This window comes from Stenella coeruleoalba (genome assembly GCF_951394435.1).
Source record: "Stenella coeruleoalba genome assembly, chromosome: 7".
In the NCBI taxonomy this organism is placed as follows: Eukaryota; Metazoa; Chordata; class Mammalia; order Artiodactyla; family Delphinidae; genus Stenella; species Stenella coeruleoalba.
In genome coordinates, this window is record NC_137153.1 from 119,150,727 (window position 1) to 119,166,623 (window position 15,897).

Below are 15,897 nucleotides of genomic sequence, written 5' to 3' on the forward strand. Positions count from 1 at the left end.
AACTTTAAAAAAAAAATCAGTATGTCAAACCTATGATTTCAAGAACATTGCTTAGGATGAGGTGAAATAAGTTAATATTTTTAAAGTGGGTTGATTTAAAGAAATGATTAAGTTAAAATGGAAATCTGGTTTTGGTTATATGAATCTATACCTGTGATAATATTTCATAGACTCATACCCAAAAAATGAGTGCTGGCAAAAATGGATGAAATCCAAATAAGGTCTGTACTCTAGTTAATAGTATTGTACCAATGTCAATTTCCTGATTTTGACAATGTACTACAGCTACCTTAGATGTTACTACTAGGGGAAGCAGGATCAAGGGTACACCAGAACTCTGTACGATTTTTGTAACTTCCTGTGGGTCTAAAATTATTTTAAAATAAAAACATTGGGAATTCCCTGGCAGTCCGGTGGTTAGGACTCAGTGCTTTCACTGCTGTTGCCCAGGTTCAATCCCTGGTCAGGGAACTAAGATCCCACAGCCTCGCTGCACAGCAAAAAAAAAAAAAAAAAAAAAAGCCAGAAAATGGAAATGGTAAAAATCATGGAGGGAGCACACAAATGACTAAGGACTGGAACTACTGGACCAAAAGCTTCCTCAGGCTGCTCCTTCCAACAATTGCTATGAGATACACCAGATTCTCTAGAGCGCAGCACAGTGCTCCCAGGAGTTGCCCCATCCTGCCCACCACCCGGTGACTTAGGACTCAGCTAGCCATCTTCTTTAGTTAATTGGCCACTCAGTTTTAGAAATCTCTCGTGTGCCCTCTATCAGTTAACACTTTCCAAAGGAAGCCTGTGTTTGCTGGAGAGATGGAGACTCAGGTTTCTTAGTCTGAGTTCTTCTCTCAGAGCTGTCAGAGGCTCAAATGGCCACTGGCATCACTAAGGAGGTGCCTCTGGGGACGGGGTATACCCGGAGGAGCAGACAAACGCTCCAGCTTCCCTTTGGCCCTCAGAACCTCGGAGCGGCTGACAGTTCCTCCAGTCCGGCTCCTGAAAGCCTTTACTTCCACGAGATGCAGAAGGGAAACCTGGAGCACATGCAGGGGCACGGCTTTGCCTAAGGTCACACAGGGAGTAGGTAGGTCAGGTCAGGAACTCAGGATGAGGGCTTGGGAGGTGCCCTGAACTCTTGGCCCTGAGGAGGAAGGGCCAGGTATGAAATGCTGCTGTCCAAACCACAGGGCTGCTGTCCCAGGAGGTGGCCCTCTCAGAGGACGGAGAGGGCCACCTTCAACGCAGACACTCCCCAGCTCAGAAACCAACACTGCAGACGGCCTGGGAATTGTCAGCACCAGATGAGCCCCTTGGAAACCACCTCTTGCAACCTGGCGTCTCACTGATGGGGGAACTGAGAAAAGGAAGGGACCTCTTCCAGATCATGGACTTCACTGGGGCGGGGCCAGGACCAAATCATGGCCAGCATGGCCTGCCCCCTTTCCTCCCTCCAGGGAGGGTCAGGGAGCATCTTTTGGTCGAGCGGTCCCTTGGGATACGATGGCACAGGAGTCGAACAACCCAATTTGGGCGTCCTCTTGGGTAACAGACGTGACCCCTCCCTGATGCGGCGTCGCCGGCGCGCAGCCGGACCGCAGCAAAAGGTTCCCCGGCCACCGCCTGGTGTCGCGACAGGGCAGGGCTGCCCGGGTCACCTGCATCAACTCGAAGACGTGGTTCGCCTCCCCATACTGGGGCATTTCCGGGGGTATGCGGTGCGGGGCCGTGGTCGCGTCCATATCGCGGTACAACGCGTCCGCTCCCTGGTGACCGCTGTCGCTAGGGCCTCGCGTCATCAGGGGTGCCGCGCCGTTGCGTCATCAGCACGCGTCGTGCCCGCCCACCGGCGAGGCTGGAGCCTGGCCCGGGCACCCGCTTGTCCTCCGGCGCGCTCAGCCGCCTGGGGCAAGTGCTTCCCTGCCCTGGCCTCGTCCGCGCCCCTCTGCGCGCCCCCAGCGGGGCACCTCAAGTCTCCTCCAGCTGTGGCCTTCTGGGGTCAGAGGTGTGCCCTGATAGGGCCCCCCTGTGCTGAGAGACCCCAGTTAGGAGCTCCTTGAGCCACCCCGGCTATGCTCTCAGGGCCTCAGTTTCCCCATCTTTAAAATGAAGACGCTGAGTAGATGTGGGACAGGGTGCTTGAAAAAGGAGGGGCGGGAGGGTCGAGGGTCCCGTCGGAAACCCTCAGCCCAGCTTGCACCTTCTGAGCCCCCGAGACCCCGCCACTTGCTCCCGGGGCGGGGCGGGGCTGCCCCGTGACCCGATTGCTATGGCACCGGCGGTAACAGTCTGGCCCACGGCCCCGCCCCTTCTCACCTCAGATCTCCCCACCCCACCCACCCCTTCTCCCAAGCCCTGGGAAGGGCCTCCCCGCCCCTCCGGGGCCCCAGACACACACGGAGACACTCCAGCTTCAGGGCGCTCTGTGAGTGAAGGCCGCTCTAGGACAAGCAAGGTTAAAGCAGGCCCGGGGAGGGAGGGCCCACCCAAGCCCTGGATTTGGAAACTGGAGGGTGAGGGGGGTGGAGAATGGAGGGGGCCGCCGCTGCTGCCGCTGCCCTGAGAGAGAGAGTTGGGGTGGGACGCGGAGGGGGGAAGGAAGTCTGCGAATCGTGTTAATGCCCGGTGGGCAGCCTGGTAGCTGACGCGGCACTGAATTGGGAGCTCTAGCTCTTGTCCGTTGCTATTTTTAGGAGGAGCTACCGTAATGTGAGCATTATGGAGCGGGAGTATGACATAGTCAATACAGATTGCCCAGAGTTCAAATCCTGGCTCCGCCCTTACTAGCTGTGCCAGCCTGCTCTGTGCCTCACTTTCCTCCCCTATTAAGTGGGGATTACGGAAGGTTTCCATGAACTAATATGTCAGAAGTATTAGTAACTGGTGTGTAGTAAGTGCACAATGCATAGGGGCTACTATTAGTAATATATCTCATTTAATCTTTGCACCAACCCTGAGAAATAGGTACCTTCATTCCCATTTTACGGGTGAGAAATTGGAGGCTCAGAACGGTAAAAATTTGTTAGCTGAGCCATTTCCCTTTTCTGGACCTCTTTCCTCATCAGCTGTTGATCATGGAGCGTTAGAATCAGACGAGCCCTTGAAAAGCCTCTAATCCAAACTCCCTCATTTTACAGATGGATAAACTGAGGCCTGGAAAGGGGGAAATTCTAGGCCAAGGTCACTTGTTAAAGGTAGAGCCAGGCTGGAACTACGCGTCCTGACTCCTAGCCAAAGCCTTTTCCAGCAGCTACCAGCCAGGAGACATGCCCTCCAAGGGGAAGAGGCTCGCTCCCCCTCAGAACTGCCTTCTCAGAGCACATACACACTTTGGTAGGCTTGTCAAATTCAACTGCAAAGACAGCTGGGGAAGAAAAGGAAGCTGCCTCACCCTGAACAAAGAACACAACCACCAAGCCTGCAATTTGCACTGGAGAGGTTCAGTTTGCTTCCTGGACATTTCTGAAATGACTTGCCTTCCTCCTCATTTATTTTAAGCCCTAGGCGCTTTTCATACCACGATTTAATCTTCTTTAGCAGCCTGAAAAAATACAAATCAATTAAAGCCTAAAACCTATCGGATAATCAGTTTTTTCCTTCCTCCTCCCCCAGATCAAGAAGTGCCTGCACCCTGCGCCTTTCATCCAGACTAATCTGGCTGCAGTGACTCTTGTTCAAGGGACGATCACTTTGGATAGCTTATTACAGCTCCTCTCACAATACTCCTGGTGCGCATGTCACAAGTCGATAGGATCAAGAACCAAGTCGGTTTTGCTCTCAGGGGCTCTTGGGGCCACCAGTCAAGGTAGGGCTGCTGTATCCCTAGAGAACTTGGCAGTTCCAGGAGGGTGGCAGGGAGCTGGGCACACAGGGCAGCCCCCTGAACGCTAGTCCTCGTTGCTCTGCGATGGGGAACAAAGAACAGTCTCACTCGAGCGAAGTGAGGCCCAAGGGTCTAGGTAGTGCAGGCCCTTGGTATCCACTCCCCCCCCCACCCCCAGCCACAGTCCATCTGGTATCTGGCGTGTTTCTCTCAATGGGCCATCACTGGGGGCTGGGGGGCGGGGGAAGGAAGGGAGGTATCCAAGATCCCAGGCTAAAGTCGGGCAGAACTGAGTGGGGGAGCTGGCTTGCTCCCGTCCTAGCTGCCTGACCTCGGCTCTGTCATCTGTCGTCTGTCATGTGGGGGTGATCGTGGTACCCGCTGAAAGGGCTGTAGCAAGGATCTGAGGTGATGCCTGTCCAGGGTTTACCCAGAGCCTCATCGAACCAGCTGGTATTAGGAGGATTGGGCCGAGCCATCTGGGATCTCAGCTCCAGTTCACCCTGCCCTGCACCCACCCACCTCCTGCAAATGCCCCTCTTGCAGACTGTGTAGCCCTTCTGGCCATTCCCATCTGGCTTCCCTGCTTGCTTTTCTCCTTCTCTAAACGACCGTTCACTTCACTTATCCTCATTGTCTGCCTCCCACTCTTAAAGTCCCTCCAGGGTAGGGAGTTTGTCTATTTTGTTCAATGCTGTGTATCCAGCCCAGCACCCTGCAGGTGTCTGGCACCTGGTAGGCACTGCGGCATAAATGAATGAACGAATGAATGAACGCCTGGAGTGCTCTGCACCTCCTTGGCTAGAAGCTTCTGTGTTCGCTCCCACAGCTCTGCCCGACAGTGGGCCCTCAGCCTCGCCCTGCCCACCGCCCCCGCACCTGCTCACGACATTCCCTCTTCCCACCCTCTGCCCAGGGTCCCACCCCTCCGCCCACCTGCCCTCCTCCTCTCCAAAGCCGGCCTTCTTTTCTTTTCTATAAATTTACTTATGTATTTATTTATTTTTGTCTGTGTTGGGTCTTCGTTGCTGCACACGGGCTTTCTCTAGTTGCGGCGAGCCGGGGGCTACTGTTCGTTGCGGTGCGTGGACTTCTCATCGCAGTGGCTTCTCTTGTTGCAGAGCACGGGCTCTAGGCGTGCAGGCTCAGTAGTTGCGGCGCGTGGGCTCAGTCGTTGTGGTTCGCGGGCTCTAGAGCAGTTGTGGCGCACGGGCTCAGTTGCTCCGCAGCATATGGGATCTTCCGGGACCAGGGCTCGAACCCGCGTCCCCTGCATTCTTAACCACTGCGCCACCAGGGAAGCCCCCGGCCTTCTTTTCAAACCTCCCCTCCCCCAGGAGGTCGAGCCCTCAGCAGCCTTGGCTTTTCAGGGTGCACATCATGCCTGCTTTTACCTGTCTTGATTGCTGTGTTTCTGGCACCCGCTTACCTTTTGCAGCAAGGTGTGGGCCTCGCTCTCCTTGCCCTAGGCCAGGTCCTGGTAAGCCTGCCTCCATGCGAGGTAACAGAAAACCACTGCACCCCAGGTTGACTCATTTCTGCCTCCAGGATGGGGCTGGGGGGCCTTGGCTGGCTGTGGCACGTGTTCAACAAACAGCGGGTCCCACAGCATCCCCACAGCCCGGCTCCCCTCTCAGCTTGTGCTGAATGGGGCGGAGGTTAAGTAGAAGGAGGCCACTGCCCTGCGTGGCCCTGGACCAGGCCTGTCCCCAGTGGAGCTGCGCTGCTCTGTTGGCAAACACAGGCTACGGCTCCCAGGGGTGGCCTCAGGACGCTGCCGCTAGAGCTGCTCCATTCAGTTTGCAGTAGACCCACCTGGGCTGGTGGGGCACGATTGTTGGGCCCCCTCCTGGCATGGTTCCTTTTTTTTTCGGCCGTGCCTCACAGCTTGCGGGACCTTAGCTCCCCGACCAGGGACTGAACCCGCGCCCTCAGTGGTGAAAGCTCAGACCGCCAGGGAATTCCCTGGCGCGGCTCCTTTATGGCAGCGGGGCTGCGTTTAGCTCCCAGCCCAGGACTGCGGCTCCCAGCTCCAGCTCCCCAGCCCTCCCTCCTGTCGTGTCGTGGAGGCCACCTGGTGGTCTGTTCGCCTTTCATCCCCCTGATGCCGTCTCCTCTTACCACAGAGACTCCCTCATTCCGGTCCTGCTGTGTGAGGACGCTGAGGGAGACCCATTAGAAACAAGCCTCCTCTCCAGCTGGGAGCTGGCAGGAAGCCTGGCTGTGTTCTCCGCACCCCCACCCCAGTGTTCCGGCCCCTTCCACTTGCAGCATCCCACTGGGGCCCCACCTCAGCGCAGCCTCCTCTGACGCGGGGCACGTCCAAGCCTGGGCTCCATGTGTGCCAGGGCCTCGTGGTGCAGGGACAGCCGGCTGTGGCACCTTCAAGGATGCTGGTTAGACATCAGGAAACCCAGGACCTAGTGCGTCTCTGGCACAAGCTTGCTGTGACCCCCTGGGCCTCAGTTTCCCCCGGAAGTTAAGGGGAGTGGATCTACTGAGCTTCCTTCCAGCCTAAACGTTCCATAAATCCGTGATCTGGAGCAGTTTGCACGTGCCCAGCAAACCTGTGGTGCCATGGAGGGCAGAGCCCACTGCCCCTCTCTGCTCAGACGAGATTCTGGGCACGTCGCGCACCTCCTGGATGGCACTGGGACAGTCTGTGAGGCACCAAGAGACAGCACTCCCCACAGCGTCAATGTTTCCAACCAGGGTCATCCCTGCAAACTCCACAGGAGGCAGGGAGGGGGCACCAGCGGCCAGCTGAGGCCCGGAGAAACTCACGTCTACAGCTGAGGGAAGGAAGTCTTGTTTCACGGCAAAGAACGTGCCCCTGGAGGGTAAAAGGGCTTTGGGTTGGGCTTGGCTCCGTCGCGGACAGCCTGCCGGGTTCTTGAGCAAGTGCACAGCCTCCTAGGGCCTTGTTTCCTTCTCTGCAAAATGGGGATGAAAACAGTCCCTGCTCCCCAGAGTTGTGGGGAGCTGCTGAGCCCTGTGCACCGCTGAGAGGGGCCGTGGGCATCTCACAACCCCCGAGCTGGATCCGCGGGTCTGGCCCTGGGAGCTCGACTCTCCTCTTCCTTGCACAGACTCCTCCTCGCCTATGAATGAGCAGACAGGATGATGAATGAGGTGAAGGAATCCCTTCGAAGTGTGGAGCAGAAGTACCAGCTCTTCCAGCAGCAGCAGTTCACCTTCATTGCTGCCCTGGAGCACTGCAGGGAGAATGCCAGCGACAAGATCCGGCCCATCTCCAGCATCGGGCAGGTGGAGGCTCGCGGGCTCACGGGCGGGGCCGGGCCTCATCCCCTCACTTGAACGCTGAAAAAAAAACCCAAGGCCCAGAGAGGGCCAGTGCATGTGTGCCAGAATCAGGCTCAGATCCTAACTGGTGGAATGAGCCGTTCACTCGTTCCCTCACCAAATATGTGAGTGAATGGCAAAGCGGTTGAAAAGTGTGGGCTCAAGACTCAGCCGGCCAGGGTTTAGGTCCCGGCTCTACCACACGCCACCTCTGTGACTTCGGGCCAGTGATTCATCTCTCTTTATACACTTCATCTGGGAAATGTATAAAGAGCAGCGCACACCTCCTAGGGCTCTTATGCGGATTTAATGAGATCATCAGCAGAACCCACTCTGTCGGCACCTGGTGGTGTCGGCCTGGGCTCAGGACAGGGATGTATGGGGAACAGATGCACACGGTCCCAGCCACTGGGTTCCACTGCGGTTTAGAAACTGCGACCTGCCACGCACATTGCTAGTCACATTTGCAGACGTTGCAGACAGGCCAGGAGAAGGGGATCACAGACCAGTTGTTCCCAGAAGCCCAGGAAGAAGTGGGATGTCTGCAGCCCGGTCCCATGGGCGTCAGCACCACCAGCGTGGTTCCCTAATTCTGAGCCCTGGGGAATCCGCAGCACAGAGTACCAAATTCTGGAGGCAGCTGTTTAGATACTAGGGTAAAAAGAGTCAGAGGGGCTAAACGGTGTACTTGGGAGTGATCAGAGCAGGCTTCCACAGCTCGTGACCCACGCCTTTCACACCAGGATCTCCTGGGGGCTCCTGGGCCCTAAACCCGCTCAACCACCATGTCTGGCACCGAGAGCCTGGCCTGGTGGGCGCACAGCTCTAAAACCTCCCAGGGGGGTTCTGCAGCGGGGGCAGCTTTAGAAACCCCTGCCCGAGGTCTGGGCCGCGGCACGGGAGTCCCTGGGGCAGGGCTCAGCCGGCCCCTCTTGCCGCCCTGCAGGTGCCCTCCCGACATGGCGAACTACCTCAGCTGCCACGAGGCCAGGAACCACTGTGGAGGCGTGGTCAGCCTCATCCCCATCGTCCTAGACATGATGAAAGAATGGGTCGCCCACTCGGAGAAGCTGCCCCGCAAAGCGCTGCAGCACGTGAGTGAGCCCCAGGCCACAGGCACCCAGCCTCGGCTAAGAAAAAACAAGTGGGCAACCGACACAAGATAGCCTCAAACCTATAGGGGCAAAACAGTGTTCAAAACCGCCCTAGAGACCAGCTGGTGGGAAACTGTAACTCAGCTGGTGACCTGCTTGATCCCAATCCCATCCTGTCCCATCCCATCCCGTGGGGCACTTTGCTACTAAGCTTGGTTTCCACTGGTTGATCCATTTTCACTGGTGCCCACAGTCTTTGCCACTTATTAACCCCCAAGGGGACCGCCCCACGTATGACTGAGAACCTCTTTTCCTCTCGTGCTGTAACTTCTAACTTTTCCTCGCCTCTGAGCGTCAGGCTCCGTACTGATGAAGAGGACCCTCACTTAGTGTTGCCTGTAGAGGGTGTGCCGGGGAGGCCGGGAAAGGGCTAGGGCACCGACTGTCCCGCCCAGACCCAGCTTTCCCAGCTGAGCCGTGCAGCTGGAGGAGGCCACTCAGCTCCCTTCCCGCCGCAGCGGCAGCCAGAGGCGAGACGCCACTCTCTGCAAGACAGGGCTGCTCCCGCCTCCCGGGATGCTGAGGGCAGCATGCTGAACTGCTCAGTGTGATCAGGTCTCTGGACCAAAGCCCAAAGGGGAACGAACCCACCTTGCCTCTCCTTTACTTGGGAGAGACTGAGAGAAGCCGGAAGAATTGATTTTGTGGTTCCCGCCCGAGGACAGTTACCTGGTTTTCACAACATAATTGAGGCCCAGACATTGTAAAATGCGTCACTGGCTTCCGAGCTTGCCAGAAGTACTGTCTGACTGTTGGTTTTTGCCTCTTCACAGGGGGCGACTTAGCTTCTGTATTCTTGCTTCCTAGGAGGCGACAGTCAAGAATAAAAAGCGTTCTGCCACCTCTTTGCCTGGCCTGGTTTCCTGGGACTTATCCCTTAAAGAAAACGACATTCACCCTAAGACCCCAGAAGATGCTGGGCAGTAGCCTCACAAGCAAAACCACTAGCAAAGCGCTACCACTGTGGAGGGGAACACACCCCGCTCCAAACAGGGTCCGCTGTGAAGAGGTTTCTGCCAAAGGCCCACAGAAGGCCAGCCCAGTAACTCCTTGTATAGTTAGAGACCTACTCAGACAAGAACATCTGAACTTTCCAGACAAAACTTACAACTGCCACCTCGATGTCCTGTCCCGAAGGAGCTGATCCCGCTGTTAAATGGGCAGAGCTGACCGATTTCCAGGGCAGCTGGGCAGAAGCGAGCAGTGGAAAACCACACTGCAGACGTAGCTCTTCACCACTGGTCCTTTCCCAGTAAGGCCAGGGTGGATCTTGCAGTCGTTTAAAGGTAGTTTCCCTCCTTCCTCCAAACACCTGATGGCGTAGGGAAGGTGGTGGACGCGAGCTGCACTCCCTCCTCAGCACACTCGTAAGACACAATCGGCAAGGCTCAGGGTCTGTAAGCGTTTGACAACTTCGGTGCCACCTGCGCTCCTCCAAAAGGGCTGTATTAAACCCGATGTGCCGGCCAACCCCCAGGAAGGCAAGCACACACCAAAAGCAAGGCTGGATGGCTGTGCAGACCCGGCCCGCCACCTGGTTTTGAGAGCTTCTGGTAGAGATGGCTCCAGTCACCTCCCCCCACACCACCATGACACTTTGTGGGAAGAGCGTGAATTTGAGGCAGATACAGGTAGGATTTGTGGCTCTTTGCCAGAACAGAAGGATCTTACAGGGACTAAAGCCAGATTCCACTTGTCAGCACCCGCTCCAGCCACCCAAGGTCACCAACCAATCCAGACCCTGAGGCTTTCCATCTTTGGACAAGTTCCTACTTTGCCTATAAGCCCCTCAGAGGCCAACGTGAGTCACTTCATGTCAATACAGCAAAGTAGTGCAAAACAATAAATTTTTATTTGTTCACAGTTAAACACAAGCAACTGCCTTGACATTTTAGAACGTTCTAAGAAGGACAGCAAACCCTTTTGATTCCAATTCCCATTCACTAAGATTGTACCATTTCCTCTTGCAGTTCGCATTTATGGCATCTGATGTGGATTGTTTGACATGCTTTTAAGATCAAGACGGGAAGGTGTAAACCTTTTGACAAGAGATGACTTCCTTAAATTTAGCTAAAAGCAGTCAGCCAAAACAAATCTGTTTTTCAGTGATGGGACCCCTTTAAACTGCAAGTCAGCCACATATGGTTGATCCATGATTGAGTTACAAAACTAGATTATGTCTTAGCAAAATCTGTTCCTCCATAATGTATTTATGGTCCATAGACGTCTTCTGAAAAGTGATCACTGATTCTTCCTAGTGCAAAATGCCTGGCTGCCTCTTCAATAAGCCAAAGTCTCTGCCGCCAAGAGCAGCGCCGTACCCTCCTGTCCAAACACTGTATCGAGGTGGGGAGAGGGAGGAGGGGTTGGCCTAGGGGGGAAGGGTCTCCTCTAAAAGGTCTACTCCAATGGTTCAACTAGTCTACTTATCCCCGAGGATGGACAATTTTGTGGCACCGGGACGGGAAGGGGGAGAGAAAGCTCCTCTGCCTTCGTTAACTCGTTTCAAGGCCAGAAGCCGTCGTGGGCCCAGGTGCTCGACTATCGCAGGCAGGTTCCCCTTGTAGCTACAACCATCTTCTCTCAGGGCGGCACATACAGACTGCAGGACGGAGTGGAGAAGACGGAAACACCACTCCCCCGGGCACATCAGAGTCACGGACGGGGAAATGAGCCACGTGGGGACAAGGGTCACAGCAGCAGCCCGGGGGCCAGGCCCCAACCTCAATGTGTTCTTTCATCTATAAAGAAAAGCTTAATCAAGTGCAATCAATTCCTCTGTTGTGGTCTGGGGGAGGGCAAGGGCACATGTCAGAGAACTCTGGATGTAAACAGATACGCAAACATCTTCGCATACTCGTGGCTGGTCAATTTTAACGCACGTACCTCGAACAGTGAAAATGCCCAGAGTGAGACGTGCCGATTTGGGTCATTCCACGAAAGACAGCTTTCTTCCCCACGCGAGACGCACACTTCTGGGTGGGCTCGGGCTGCTCCCGGAGCCACTCTGAGGAGACGGCGGCCTCTCAGAGCATCCGCACAAGGTGGGTGGCACTCCACCTCGAGAGCAGCTCTGGACTGAGTCTTCACTCTGCCCAAACCCTCCTTAGACCTGTCCACACTTTCTAACACCTCTTACTGCTTTTGGTTAGAAAAACCGCATCTCCACGTAGTACTGTCTTTCACTTGTTCTTCAGTTATTTCTTTCTGGCTTCAAGTGGTATGTTCTAGTATTTGGTGAAAATTCACATTGACTGGTCATAGCACTTTTGTTATATTCTCTACACAGAGACACCAATTTTTTACTCTTAACCGTGAGTCTGAACATCTGTGGTCTCCACGGACCCTCTCTCATCATCATGATCATCTTATTTATCCTCTTTACAAAACTACTAGAGTTTTATCTTTCTCAACAAAAACACTGGAAACTACATGTGCTGTTGCAAATGGGGACGGCCCAGGTCTGGAGTTTTGTTTCCCACTGTCCTGGTTTTGCCCAGTGGGAAGCCGGCCTCTGTGGCCATGGTGGCACGGTGGGCTAATCTTTCCAACTGTCAGTGGCTTCCAGGACACTTCCCTGGATTGTAACAGTTTACGTTTTAAGAAGAGTTTGGACTATTTCCACCTAAACACATGACATATATTCTGGCTCACAAAGCAGCTTATCTATCACTTCTCTCTCCACTCACAGAGCCTAATAGGAACCTTCAGCAGCTTATTCCCAAAGGTTGGGCAGTTCTCCCTCCTGAAAAACCCTGCTGACAAGCCTAGGGAGGTCACATCTACCCATCCAGCTTATATGGTTGGTCCCAGCACTCATCTCCAGGGAAACCTCTGACCCAAGAAATGGTCTTCATCTCCTACCTTTGGATTTCAGTTAGTTTTCTTATTCATGACCAGATATTTCTTCCAATTCCACAGGGACAAATTTCATAGACTTGTGACAGAACCTTGTCAAAAGCTTTTAAAATCCGTGAAAGCTCTGTCTGATAGAGATTCATGTACTTACCTACCTGTAGTAGATTCAGGAGCCCATTCTCTCTATGGAGACCATGCTATCATCTCCCCTCCCGCCCTCCGCAACGATGCTGCAGTGCTCCCTTTTAAAACAAGGGTTCACGCTCCCAAGACTCCCAAGAAGCAGACTCCAATCTTCTCTCAGGGTCTACGCTGACCCTGGTTAGTGTCAAGTGCTGAGCGGAACAGGTTATGGACACTTTTGGCCAAACAGCTCTGAAGCGGAGGCAAGCCTGCTCCAAGCGACTCCGGTGGAGGTTAACCCTAACGTCTGTGAATACAGGCTCTGCCTTGAATGTGACTGTTCTACTGCCTTTGCCCTGCCTGTTCCCAGGCCTGAATTCTCTCTCGGGAGTTCCTCTACCACTATCACCTTTCCATCCTTAAAAATACTCACTGCAGCATAATCGACTGACCCGCTGACTCTTGGCAAGTCTATCATTTTCAAAACCAAACCAAACTTTACTATCGATTTACTATCGACTCAAGTCCTCTGCAATATAAAAGCCTAAATGTTCAGGCTGGGTACCTTCAGCATGACTCCAGGCCTCCGTCCCCCAGCCGTGGCTGAGTAAAATCCATGGCCTCCTAGAGCCCAGAGGAAGCTGCGTGCAGCTGCTGGGGTCAGCCACGGTTACGAAGCTGAGCAAACGCATGCCCCGGCGGGAGGAGTATGCCAAGGGCCTGCAGCCCGGGGCCCCAGTCCACTGTACCACGCCGCCTCCTTCTTCCCTGTATTTTTACAATCTGTCCATTAAACAAATGTTCTCCTTTCTTTACATTGGCCTCCTTGCTTTTGCAGTTAGGGTAAAGGCTTTGATTTAAGTGCCTGGTACCTTTGTTCTGTGGCACAGATCTCCTGGGCTTGGGGAGGGGATAAGCATTTAGAAACAGTTTTAATAGTTACCTTGTAACTTTTCTTTTCCTGGATTTGTTCACGTTTTCCTTTTCTAAATAAAACTGTAATAGGAAACCAGAATGTATTGGATTTTAAGCTTTCCTTTGGAAAAAGCTGAATTAAACATCCATGGTGTCATTAATACTCCACATCAGGCATCCAGCGGCAATTGCTGGCCCCGCGCTGGGCTGGAGCAGTCGGGCACACACCCTTCCTCAAGCAGGGATCCATCAGTCACACCCAGAAATCCTGTCCCAAGGAGGTGGTCTGCCAGTACAGCCATGGTGACGTGGAGCCTCATTCTCTAGCTCCCTTTGGTTATTTAGGAGGCTAGAATATTTATTGCCACACTTTAAAAAACAGACTTTAACCCTCATGTGCTGGAAGCTTCCATACGCACTAAAGTTTCGTACCATTTCAGTTCGCCGTTTCCCTCTTCATGGATGAACCCTTCTACACTTTTAACTGAAAGATGAGAAAGAAAAAAGCCAAGTTCACTGGCTCTTTCCTACCAGTCTCCCCCTGCCTCAGCCTCGGCTGGATCACCAGGCAACAATTCTTAGGCTTCTAGCATTCACTTCGGGAGCACCTGCTGAGTTCAGATTCTCTGCCACGACCCATGTTCTGACTTGCGTCACCTCTCCCGGGCATGTGCAGGCAGCCCACTGGGTCCAGGCAGCCAGCTCTGTCAACCCTCTCCAGGACTCTGCTTTAATGCTCTGCCATGACCAACATGTGCAAGGGCAGCAGCATCAAGCCCCCTGCAGGGTCGGCCCCTGAAAGTCAGCATTGGTGTGAAAAAGCTGTTACCTTTTTGGTGGCCTAGAATCTACTATAGCGAGGCAACTCTCACAGCCTGAGACACGATGGTCGTAAAACTTTGAAGAAACTCTTTGGACCTTCAGAGCCTTTCTGCTGCAGCATCCCAGAGAAGCTGACGTAAACAGGAGGCACATGGGACAGGGAAGAGAGGCAAACAGCTAGCACCGCCCCGCCTGCAGGGGCAGGTCCTCAGCCCCGCACTTTCCTTTTCAGGGAGCTGCTCCAGCCACCATCCTCCCTCCTGCAGAGAGCACGCCTGACCACCCACACCCCAGCCTGTAATCAGAACAGTACCAGCTTTCAAGCAAACGCCACATAGGCAAGAGGTAGTGGGGCAGGGGGACAGAGCGTTCCCGAAGGGGAGCATGGTCTCCACAGTGCCAGCTCCAGACTTTTCCAACAACAGACCTTTGTTCACATGGAACTTTCTAGGAAGCTTATCAGAACCGCCAGAAGAACTTAAGAGAGAATAAACCATCGTTTTTCTGGATCTGCGGCTTTAGATGATGGATGTTAGAACCAAAAGCAGTGACAACATCTCATTTAAAAGCTCTCATGTGAAGATGATCAACTTTGCATGTCACATCCTCCTGGAAAGGGACAAAACCAGACTTACCTGTGATGCCAACAATGACCTGGGCTCACAGAGAGCCCGCCCAGCTAACTGAGCTTCAGGAAAGGAGCGGGTGGTGTGTTAGACTCCAGGATTACATTTGGCCTCATATTGCACAGGTTCAAAGGACACAACGATTTGGGGGGAAAAGGAAGAAAATAAAGCTAGTGAGGAACGCACCCTGGCCCTCGGGTTAGTACACGCTGCCAGGTAAATGAAAGAGAGGGTGGCCGAAGGGAAACCGAAGAGGCATTTCAATGCCAGCTGCAAAAACCGTTCTGCATTCAGTCAACCGTCAAAGGACCCCCATCCCATTTCCTCTGCGGGAGCTATAGCCCCTCAACGCCTGGAAACAGGAAAGCTCTGAAACGGGCACTCGCGCCTCCCGTTCCAGGCCGGCGATACACAAGTTAACACTGATTGACACCGTCCCTAGCTGTGCTCGTGCTGCGCCTCATTGTAGTCCATGATACGGAGCTGTCCCACGCTGTCTGGCTTTGGGGGAGGTGGCTGCGGGCCGTCTAGGTTCAGGGGTGGCTTGGCTTCCACACCCGAGTCTTTGCCCAGCTCTGTCTTTAGGGTCTCAGAAAGGCTACTGCTGGTCAGGCTGTCCTCATCGCACTGGCTCTCACTCTTATTACGAAATAGCTCTCGAGCCTTCATGCCCAGGAAGCTTTTTGAACTAGGAAGTGAGCCGACAGTCATAGGGATGCCCGTAGTGGGCTCTCCCACGGCAGTCTCCCACCGACTGCTGCATGGGCCCACCCTCGGGTTTGGGGGTTTCTCTGGGGTAGAAAGCTCACTGCCGCCGCTGCTGCTGCTGCTGCCGCCGCCTCCGCCTCCTCTACTTCCGCTACCGCCCCGGGCGCCGCCGGGCCTGGGGGGCTTGGTCTCCCCGTTAGGGCCAGATGCCTCTTCATTGTTGTGCCCTGTCACAGAATCCGAGCAGCCGTCACGACAACAGTCGAGCCTGTAAGAAATCCGAGGACGAGAAAGGGAGCCGGTGGTTGCAGTGCCCGTGTTTGGGAAGCATGGAATTACCCGGACGCGCGCTCGCCCCGACGCTGAACTCTGCCGGCCCCCTCTATGTTCTAGAAGAGAGGACTCCCGTGTTGAGAGCTCATGAAGAGAAACCTAAGCCACAACCAGGGATATCAGATGGCGATCTTAAATAGGAACGCCTCCCAGGACCATTATCAAGCGCCTCGGGCCCCAGGACAAGGAACTCAGAAGGGTGGCTGGGTGCTCTGAGGGATGCAGCTGAGAG

The 15,897-nt window shown here is 54.4% G+C and overlaps 3 protein-coding genes across 4 annotated transcripts in view; 1 reads left to right on the plus strand and 2 right to left on the minus strand.

Moving 5' to 3' along the window:
* Window positions 1-1,841, minus strand: part of AK8 (adenylate kinase 8) — a 128,361-nt gene extending 126,520 nt beyond the window's left edge. Inside the window, exon 1 of the mRNA XM_079927432.1 lies at window positions 1,659-1,841. Coding sequence (XP_079783558.1) covers window positions 1,659-1,799 — 141 coding nt within the window. The 5' untranslated portion in view covers window positions 1,800-1,841. The remainder of the gene's footprint in view (window positions 1-1,658) is intronic.
* Window positions 1,842-9,177, plus strand: SPACA9 (sperm acrosome associated 9). The gene is made up of 4 exons (XM_079926583.1): window positions 1,842-2,005; window positions 3,613-3,805; window positions 6,913-7,090; window positions 7,927-9,177. The coding sequence occupies exons 3-4, from the start codon at window positions 6,944-6,946 to the stop codon at window positions 8,290-8,292; spliced, it is 513 nt and encodes a 170-aa protein (XP_079782709.1). The 5' UTR covers window positions 1,842-2,005; window positions 3,613-3,805; window positions 6,913-6,943; the 3' UTR covers window positions 8,293-9,177.
* Window positions 9,178-10,120: 943 nt separating this feature from the next.
* Window positions 10,121-15,897, minus strand: part of TSC1 (TSC complex subunit 1) — a 48,901-nt gene continuing 43,124 nt past the window's right edge. For both annotated transcript variants that reach the window (XM_079925575.1, XM_079925574.1), the window contains one exon: window positions 10,121-15,600. In XM_079925575.1, coding sequence (XP_079781701.1) covers window positions 15,063-15,600 — 538 coding nt within the window. In that variant the 3' untranslated portion in view covers window positions 10,121-15,062. The remainder of the gene's footprint in view (window positions 15,601-15,897) is intronic.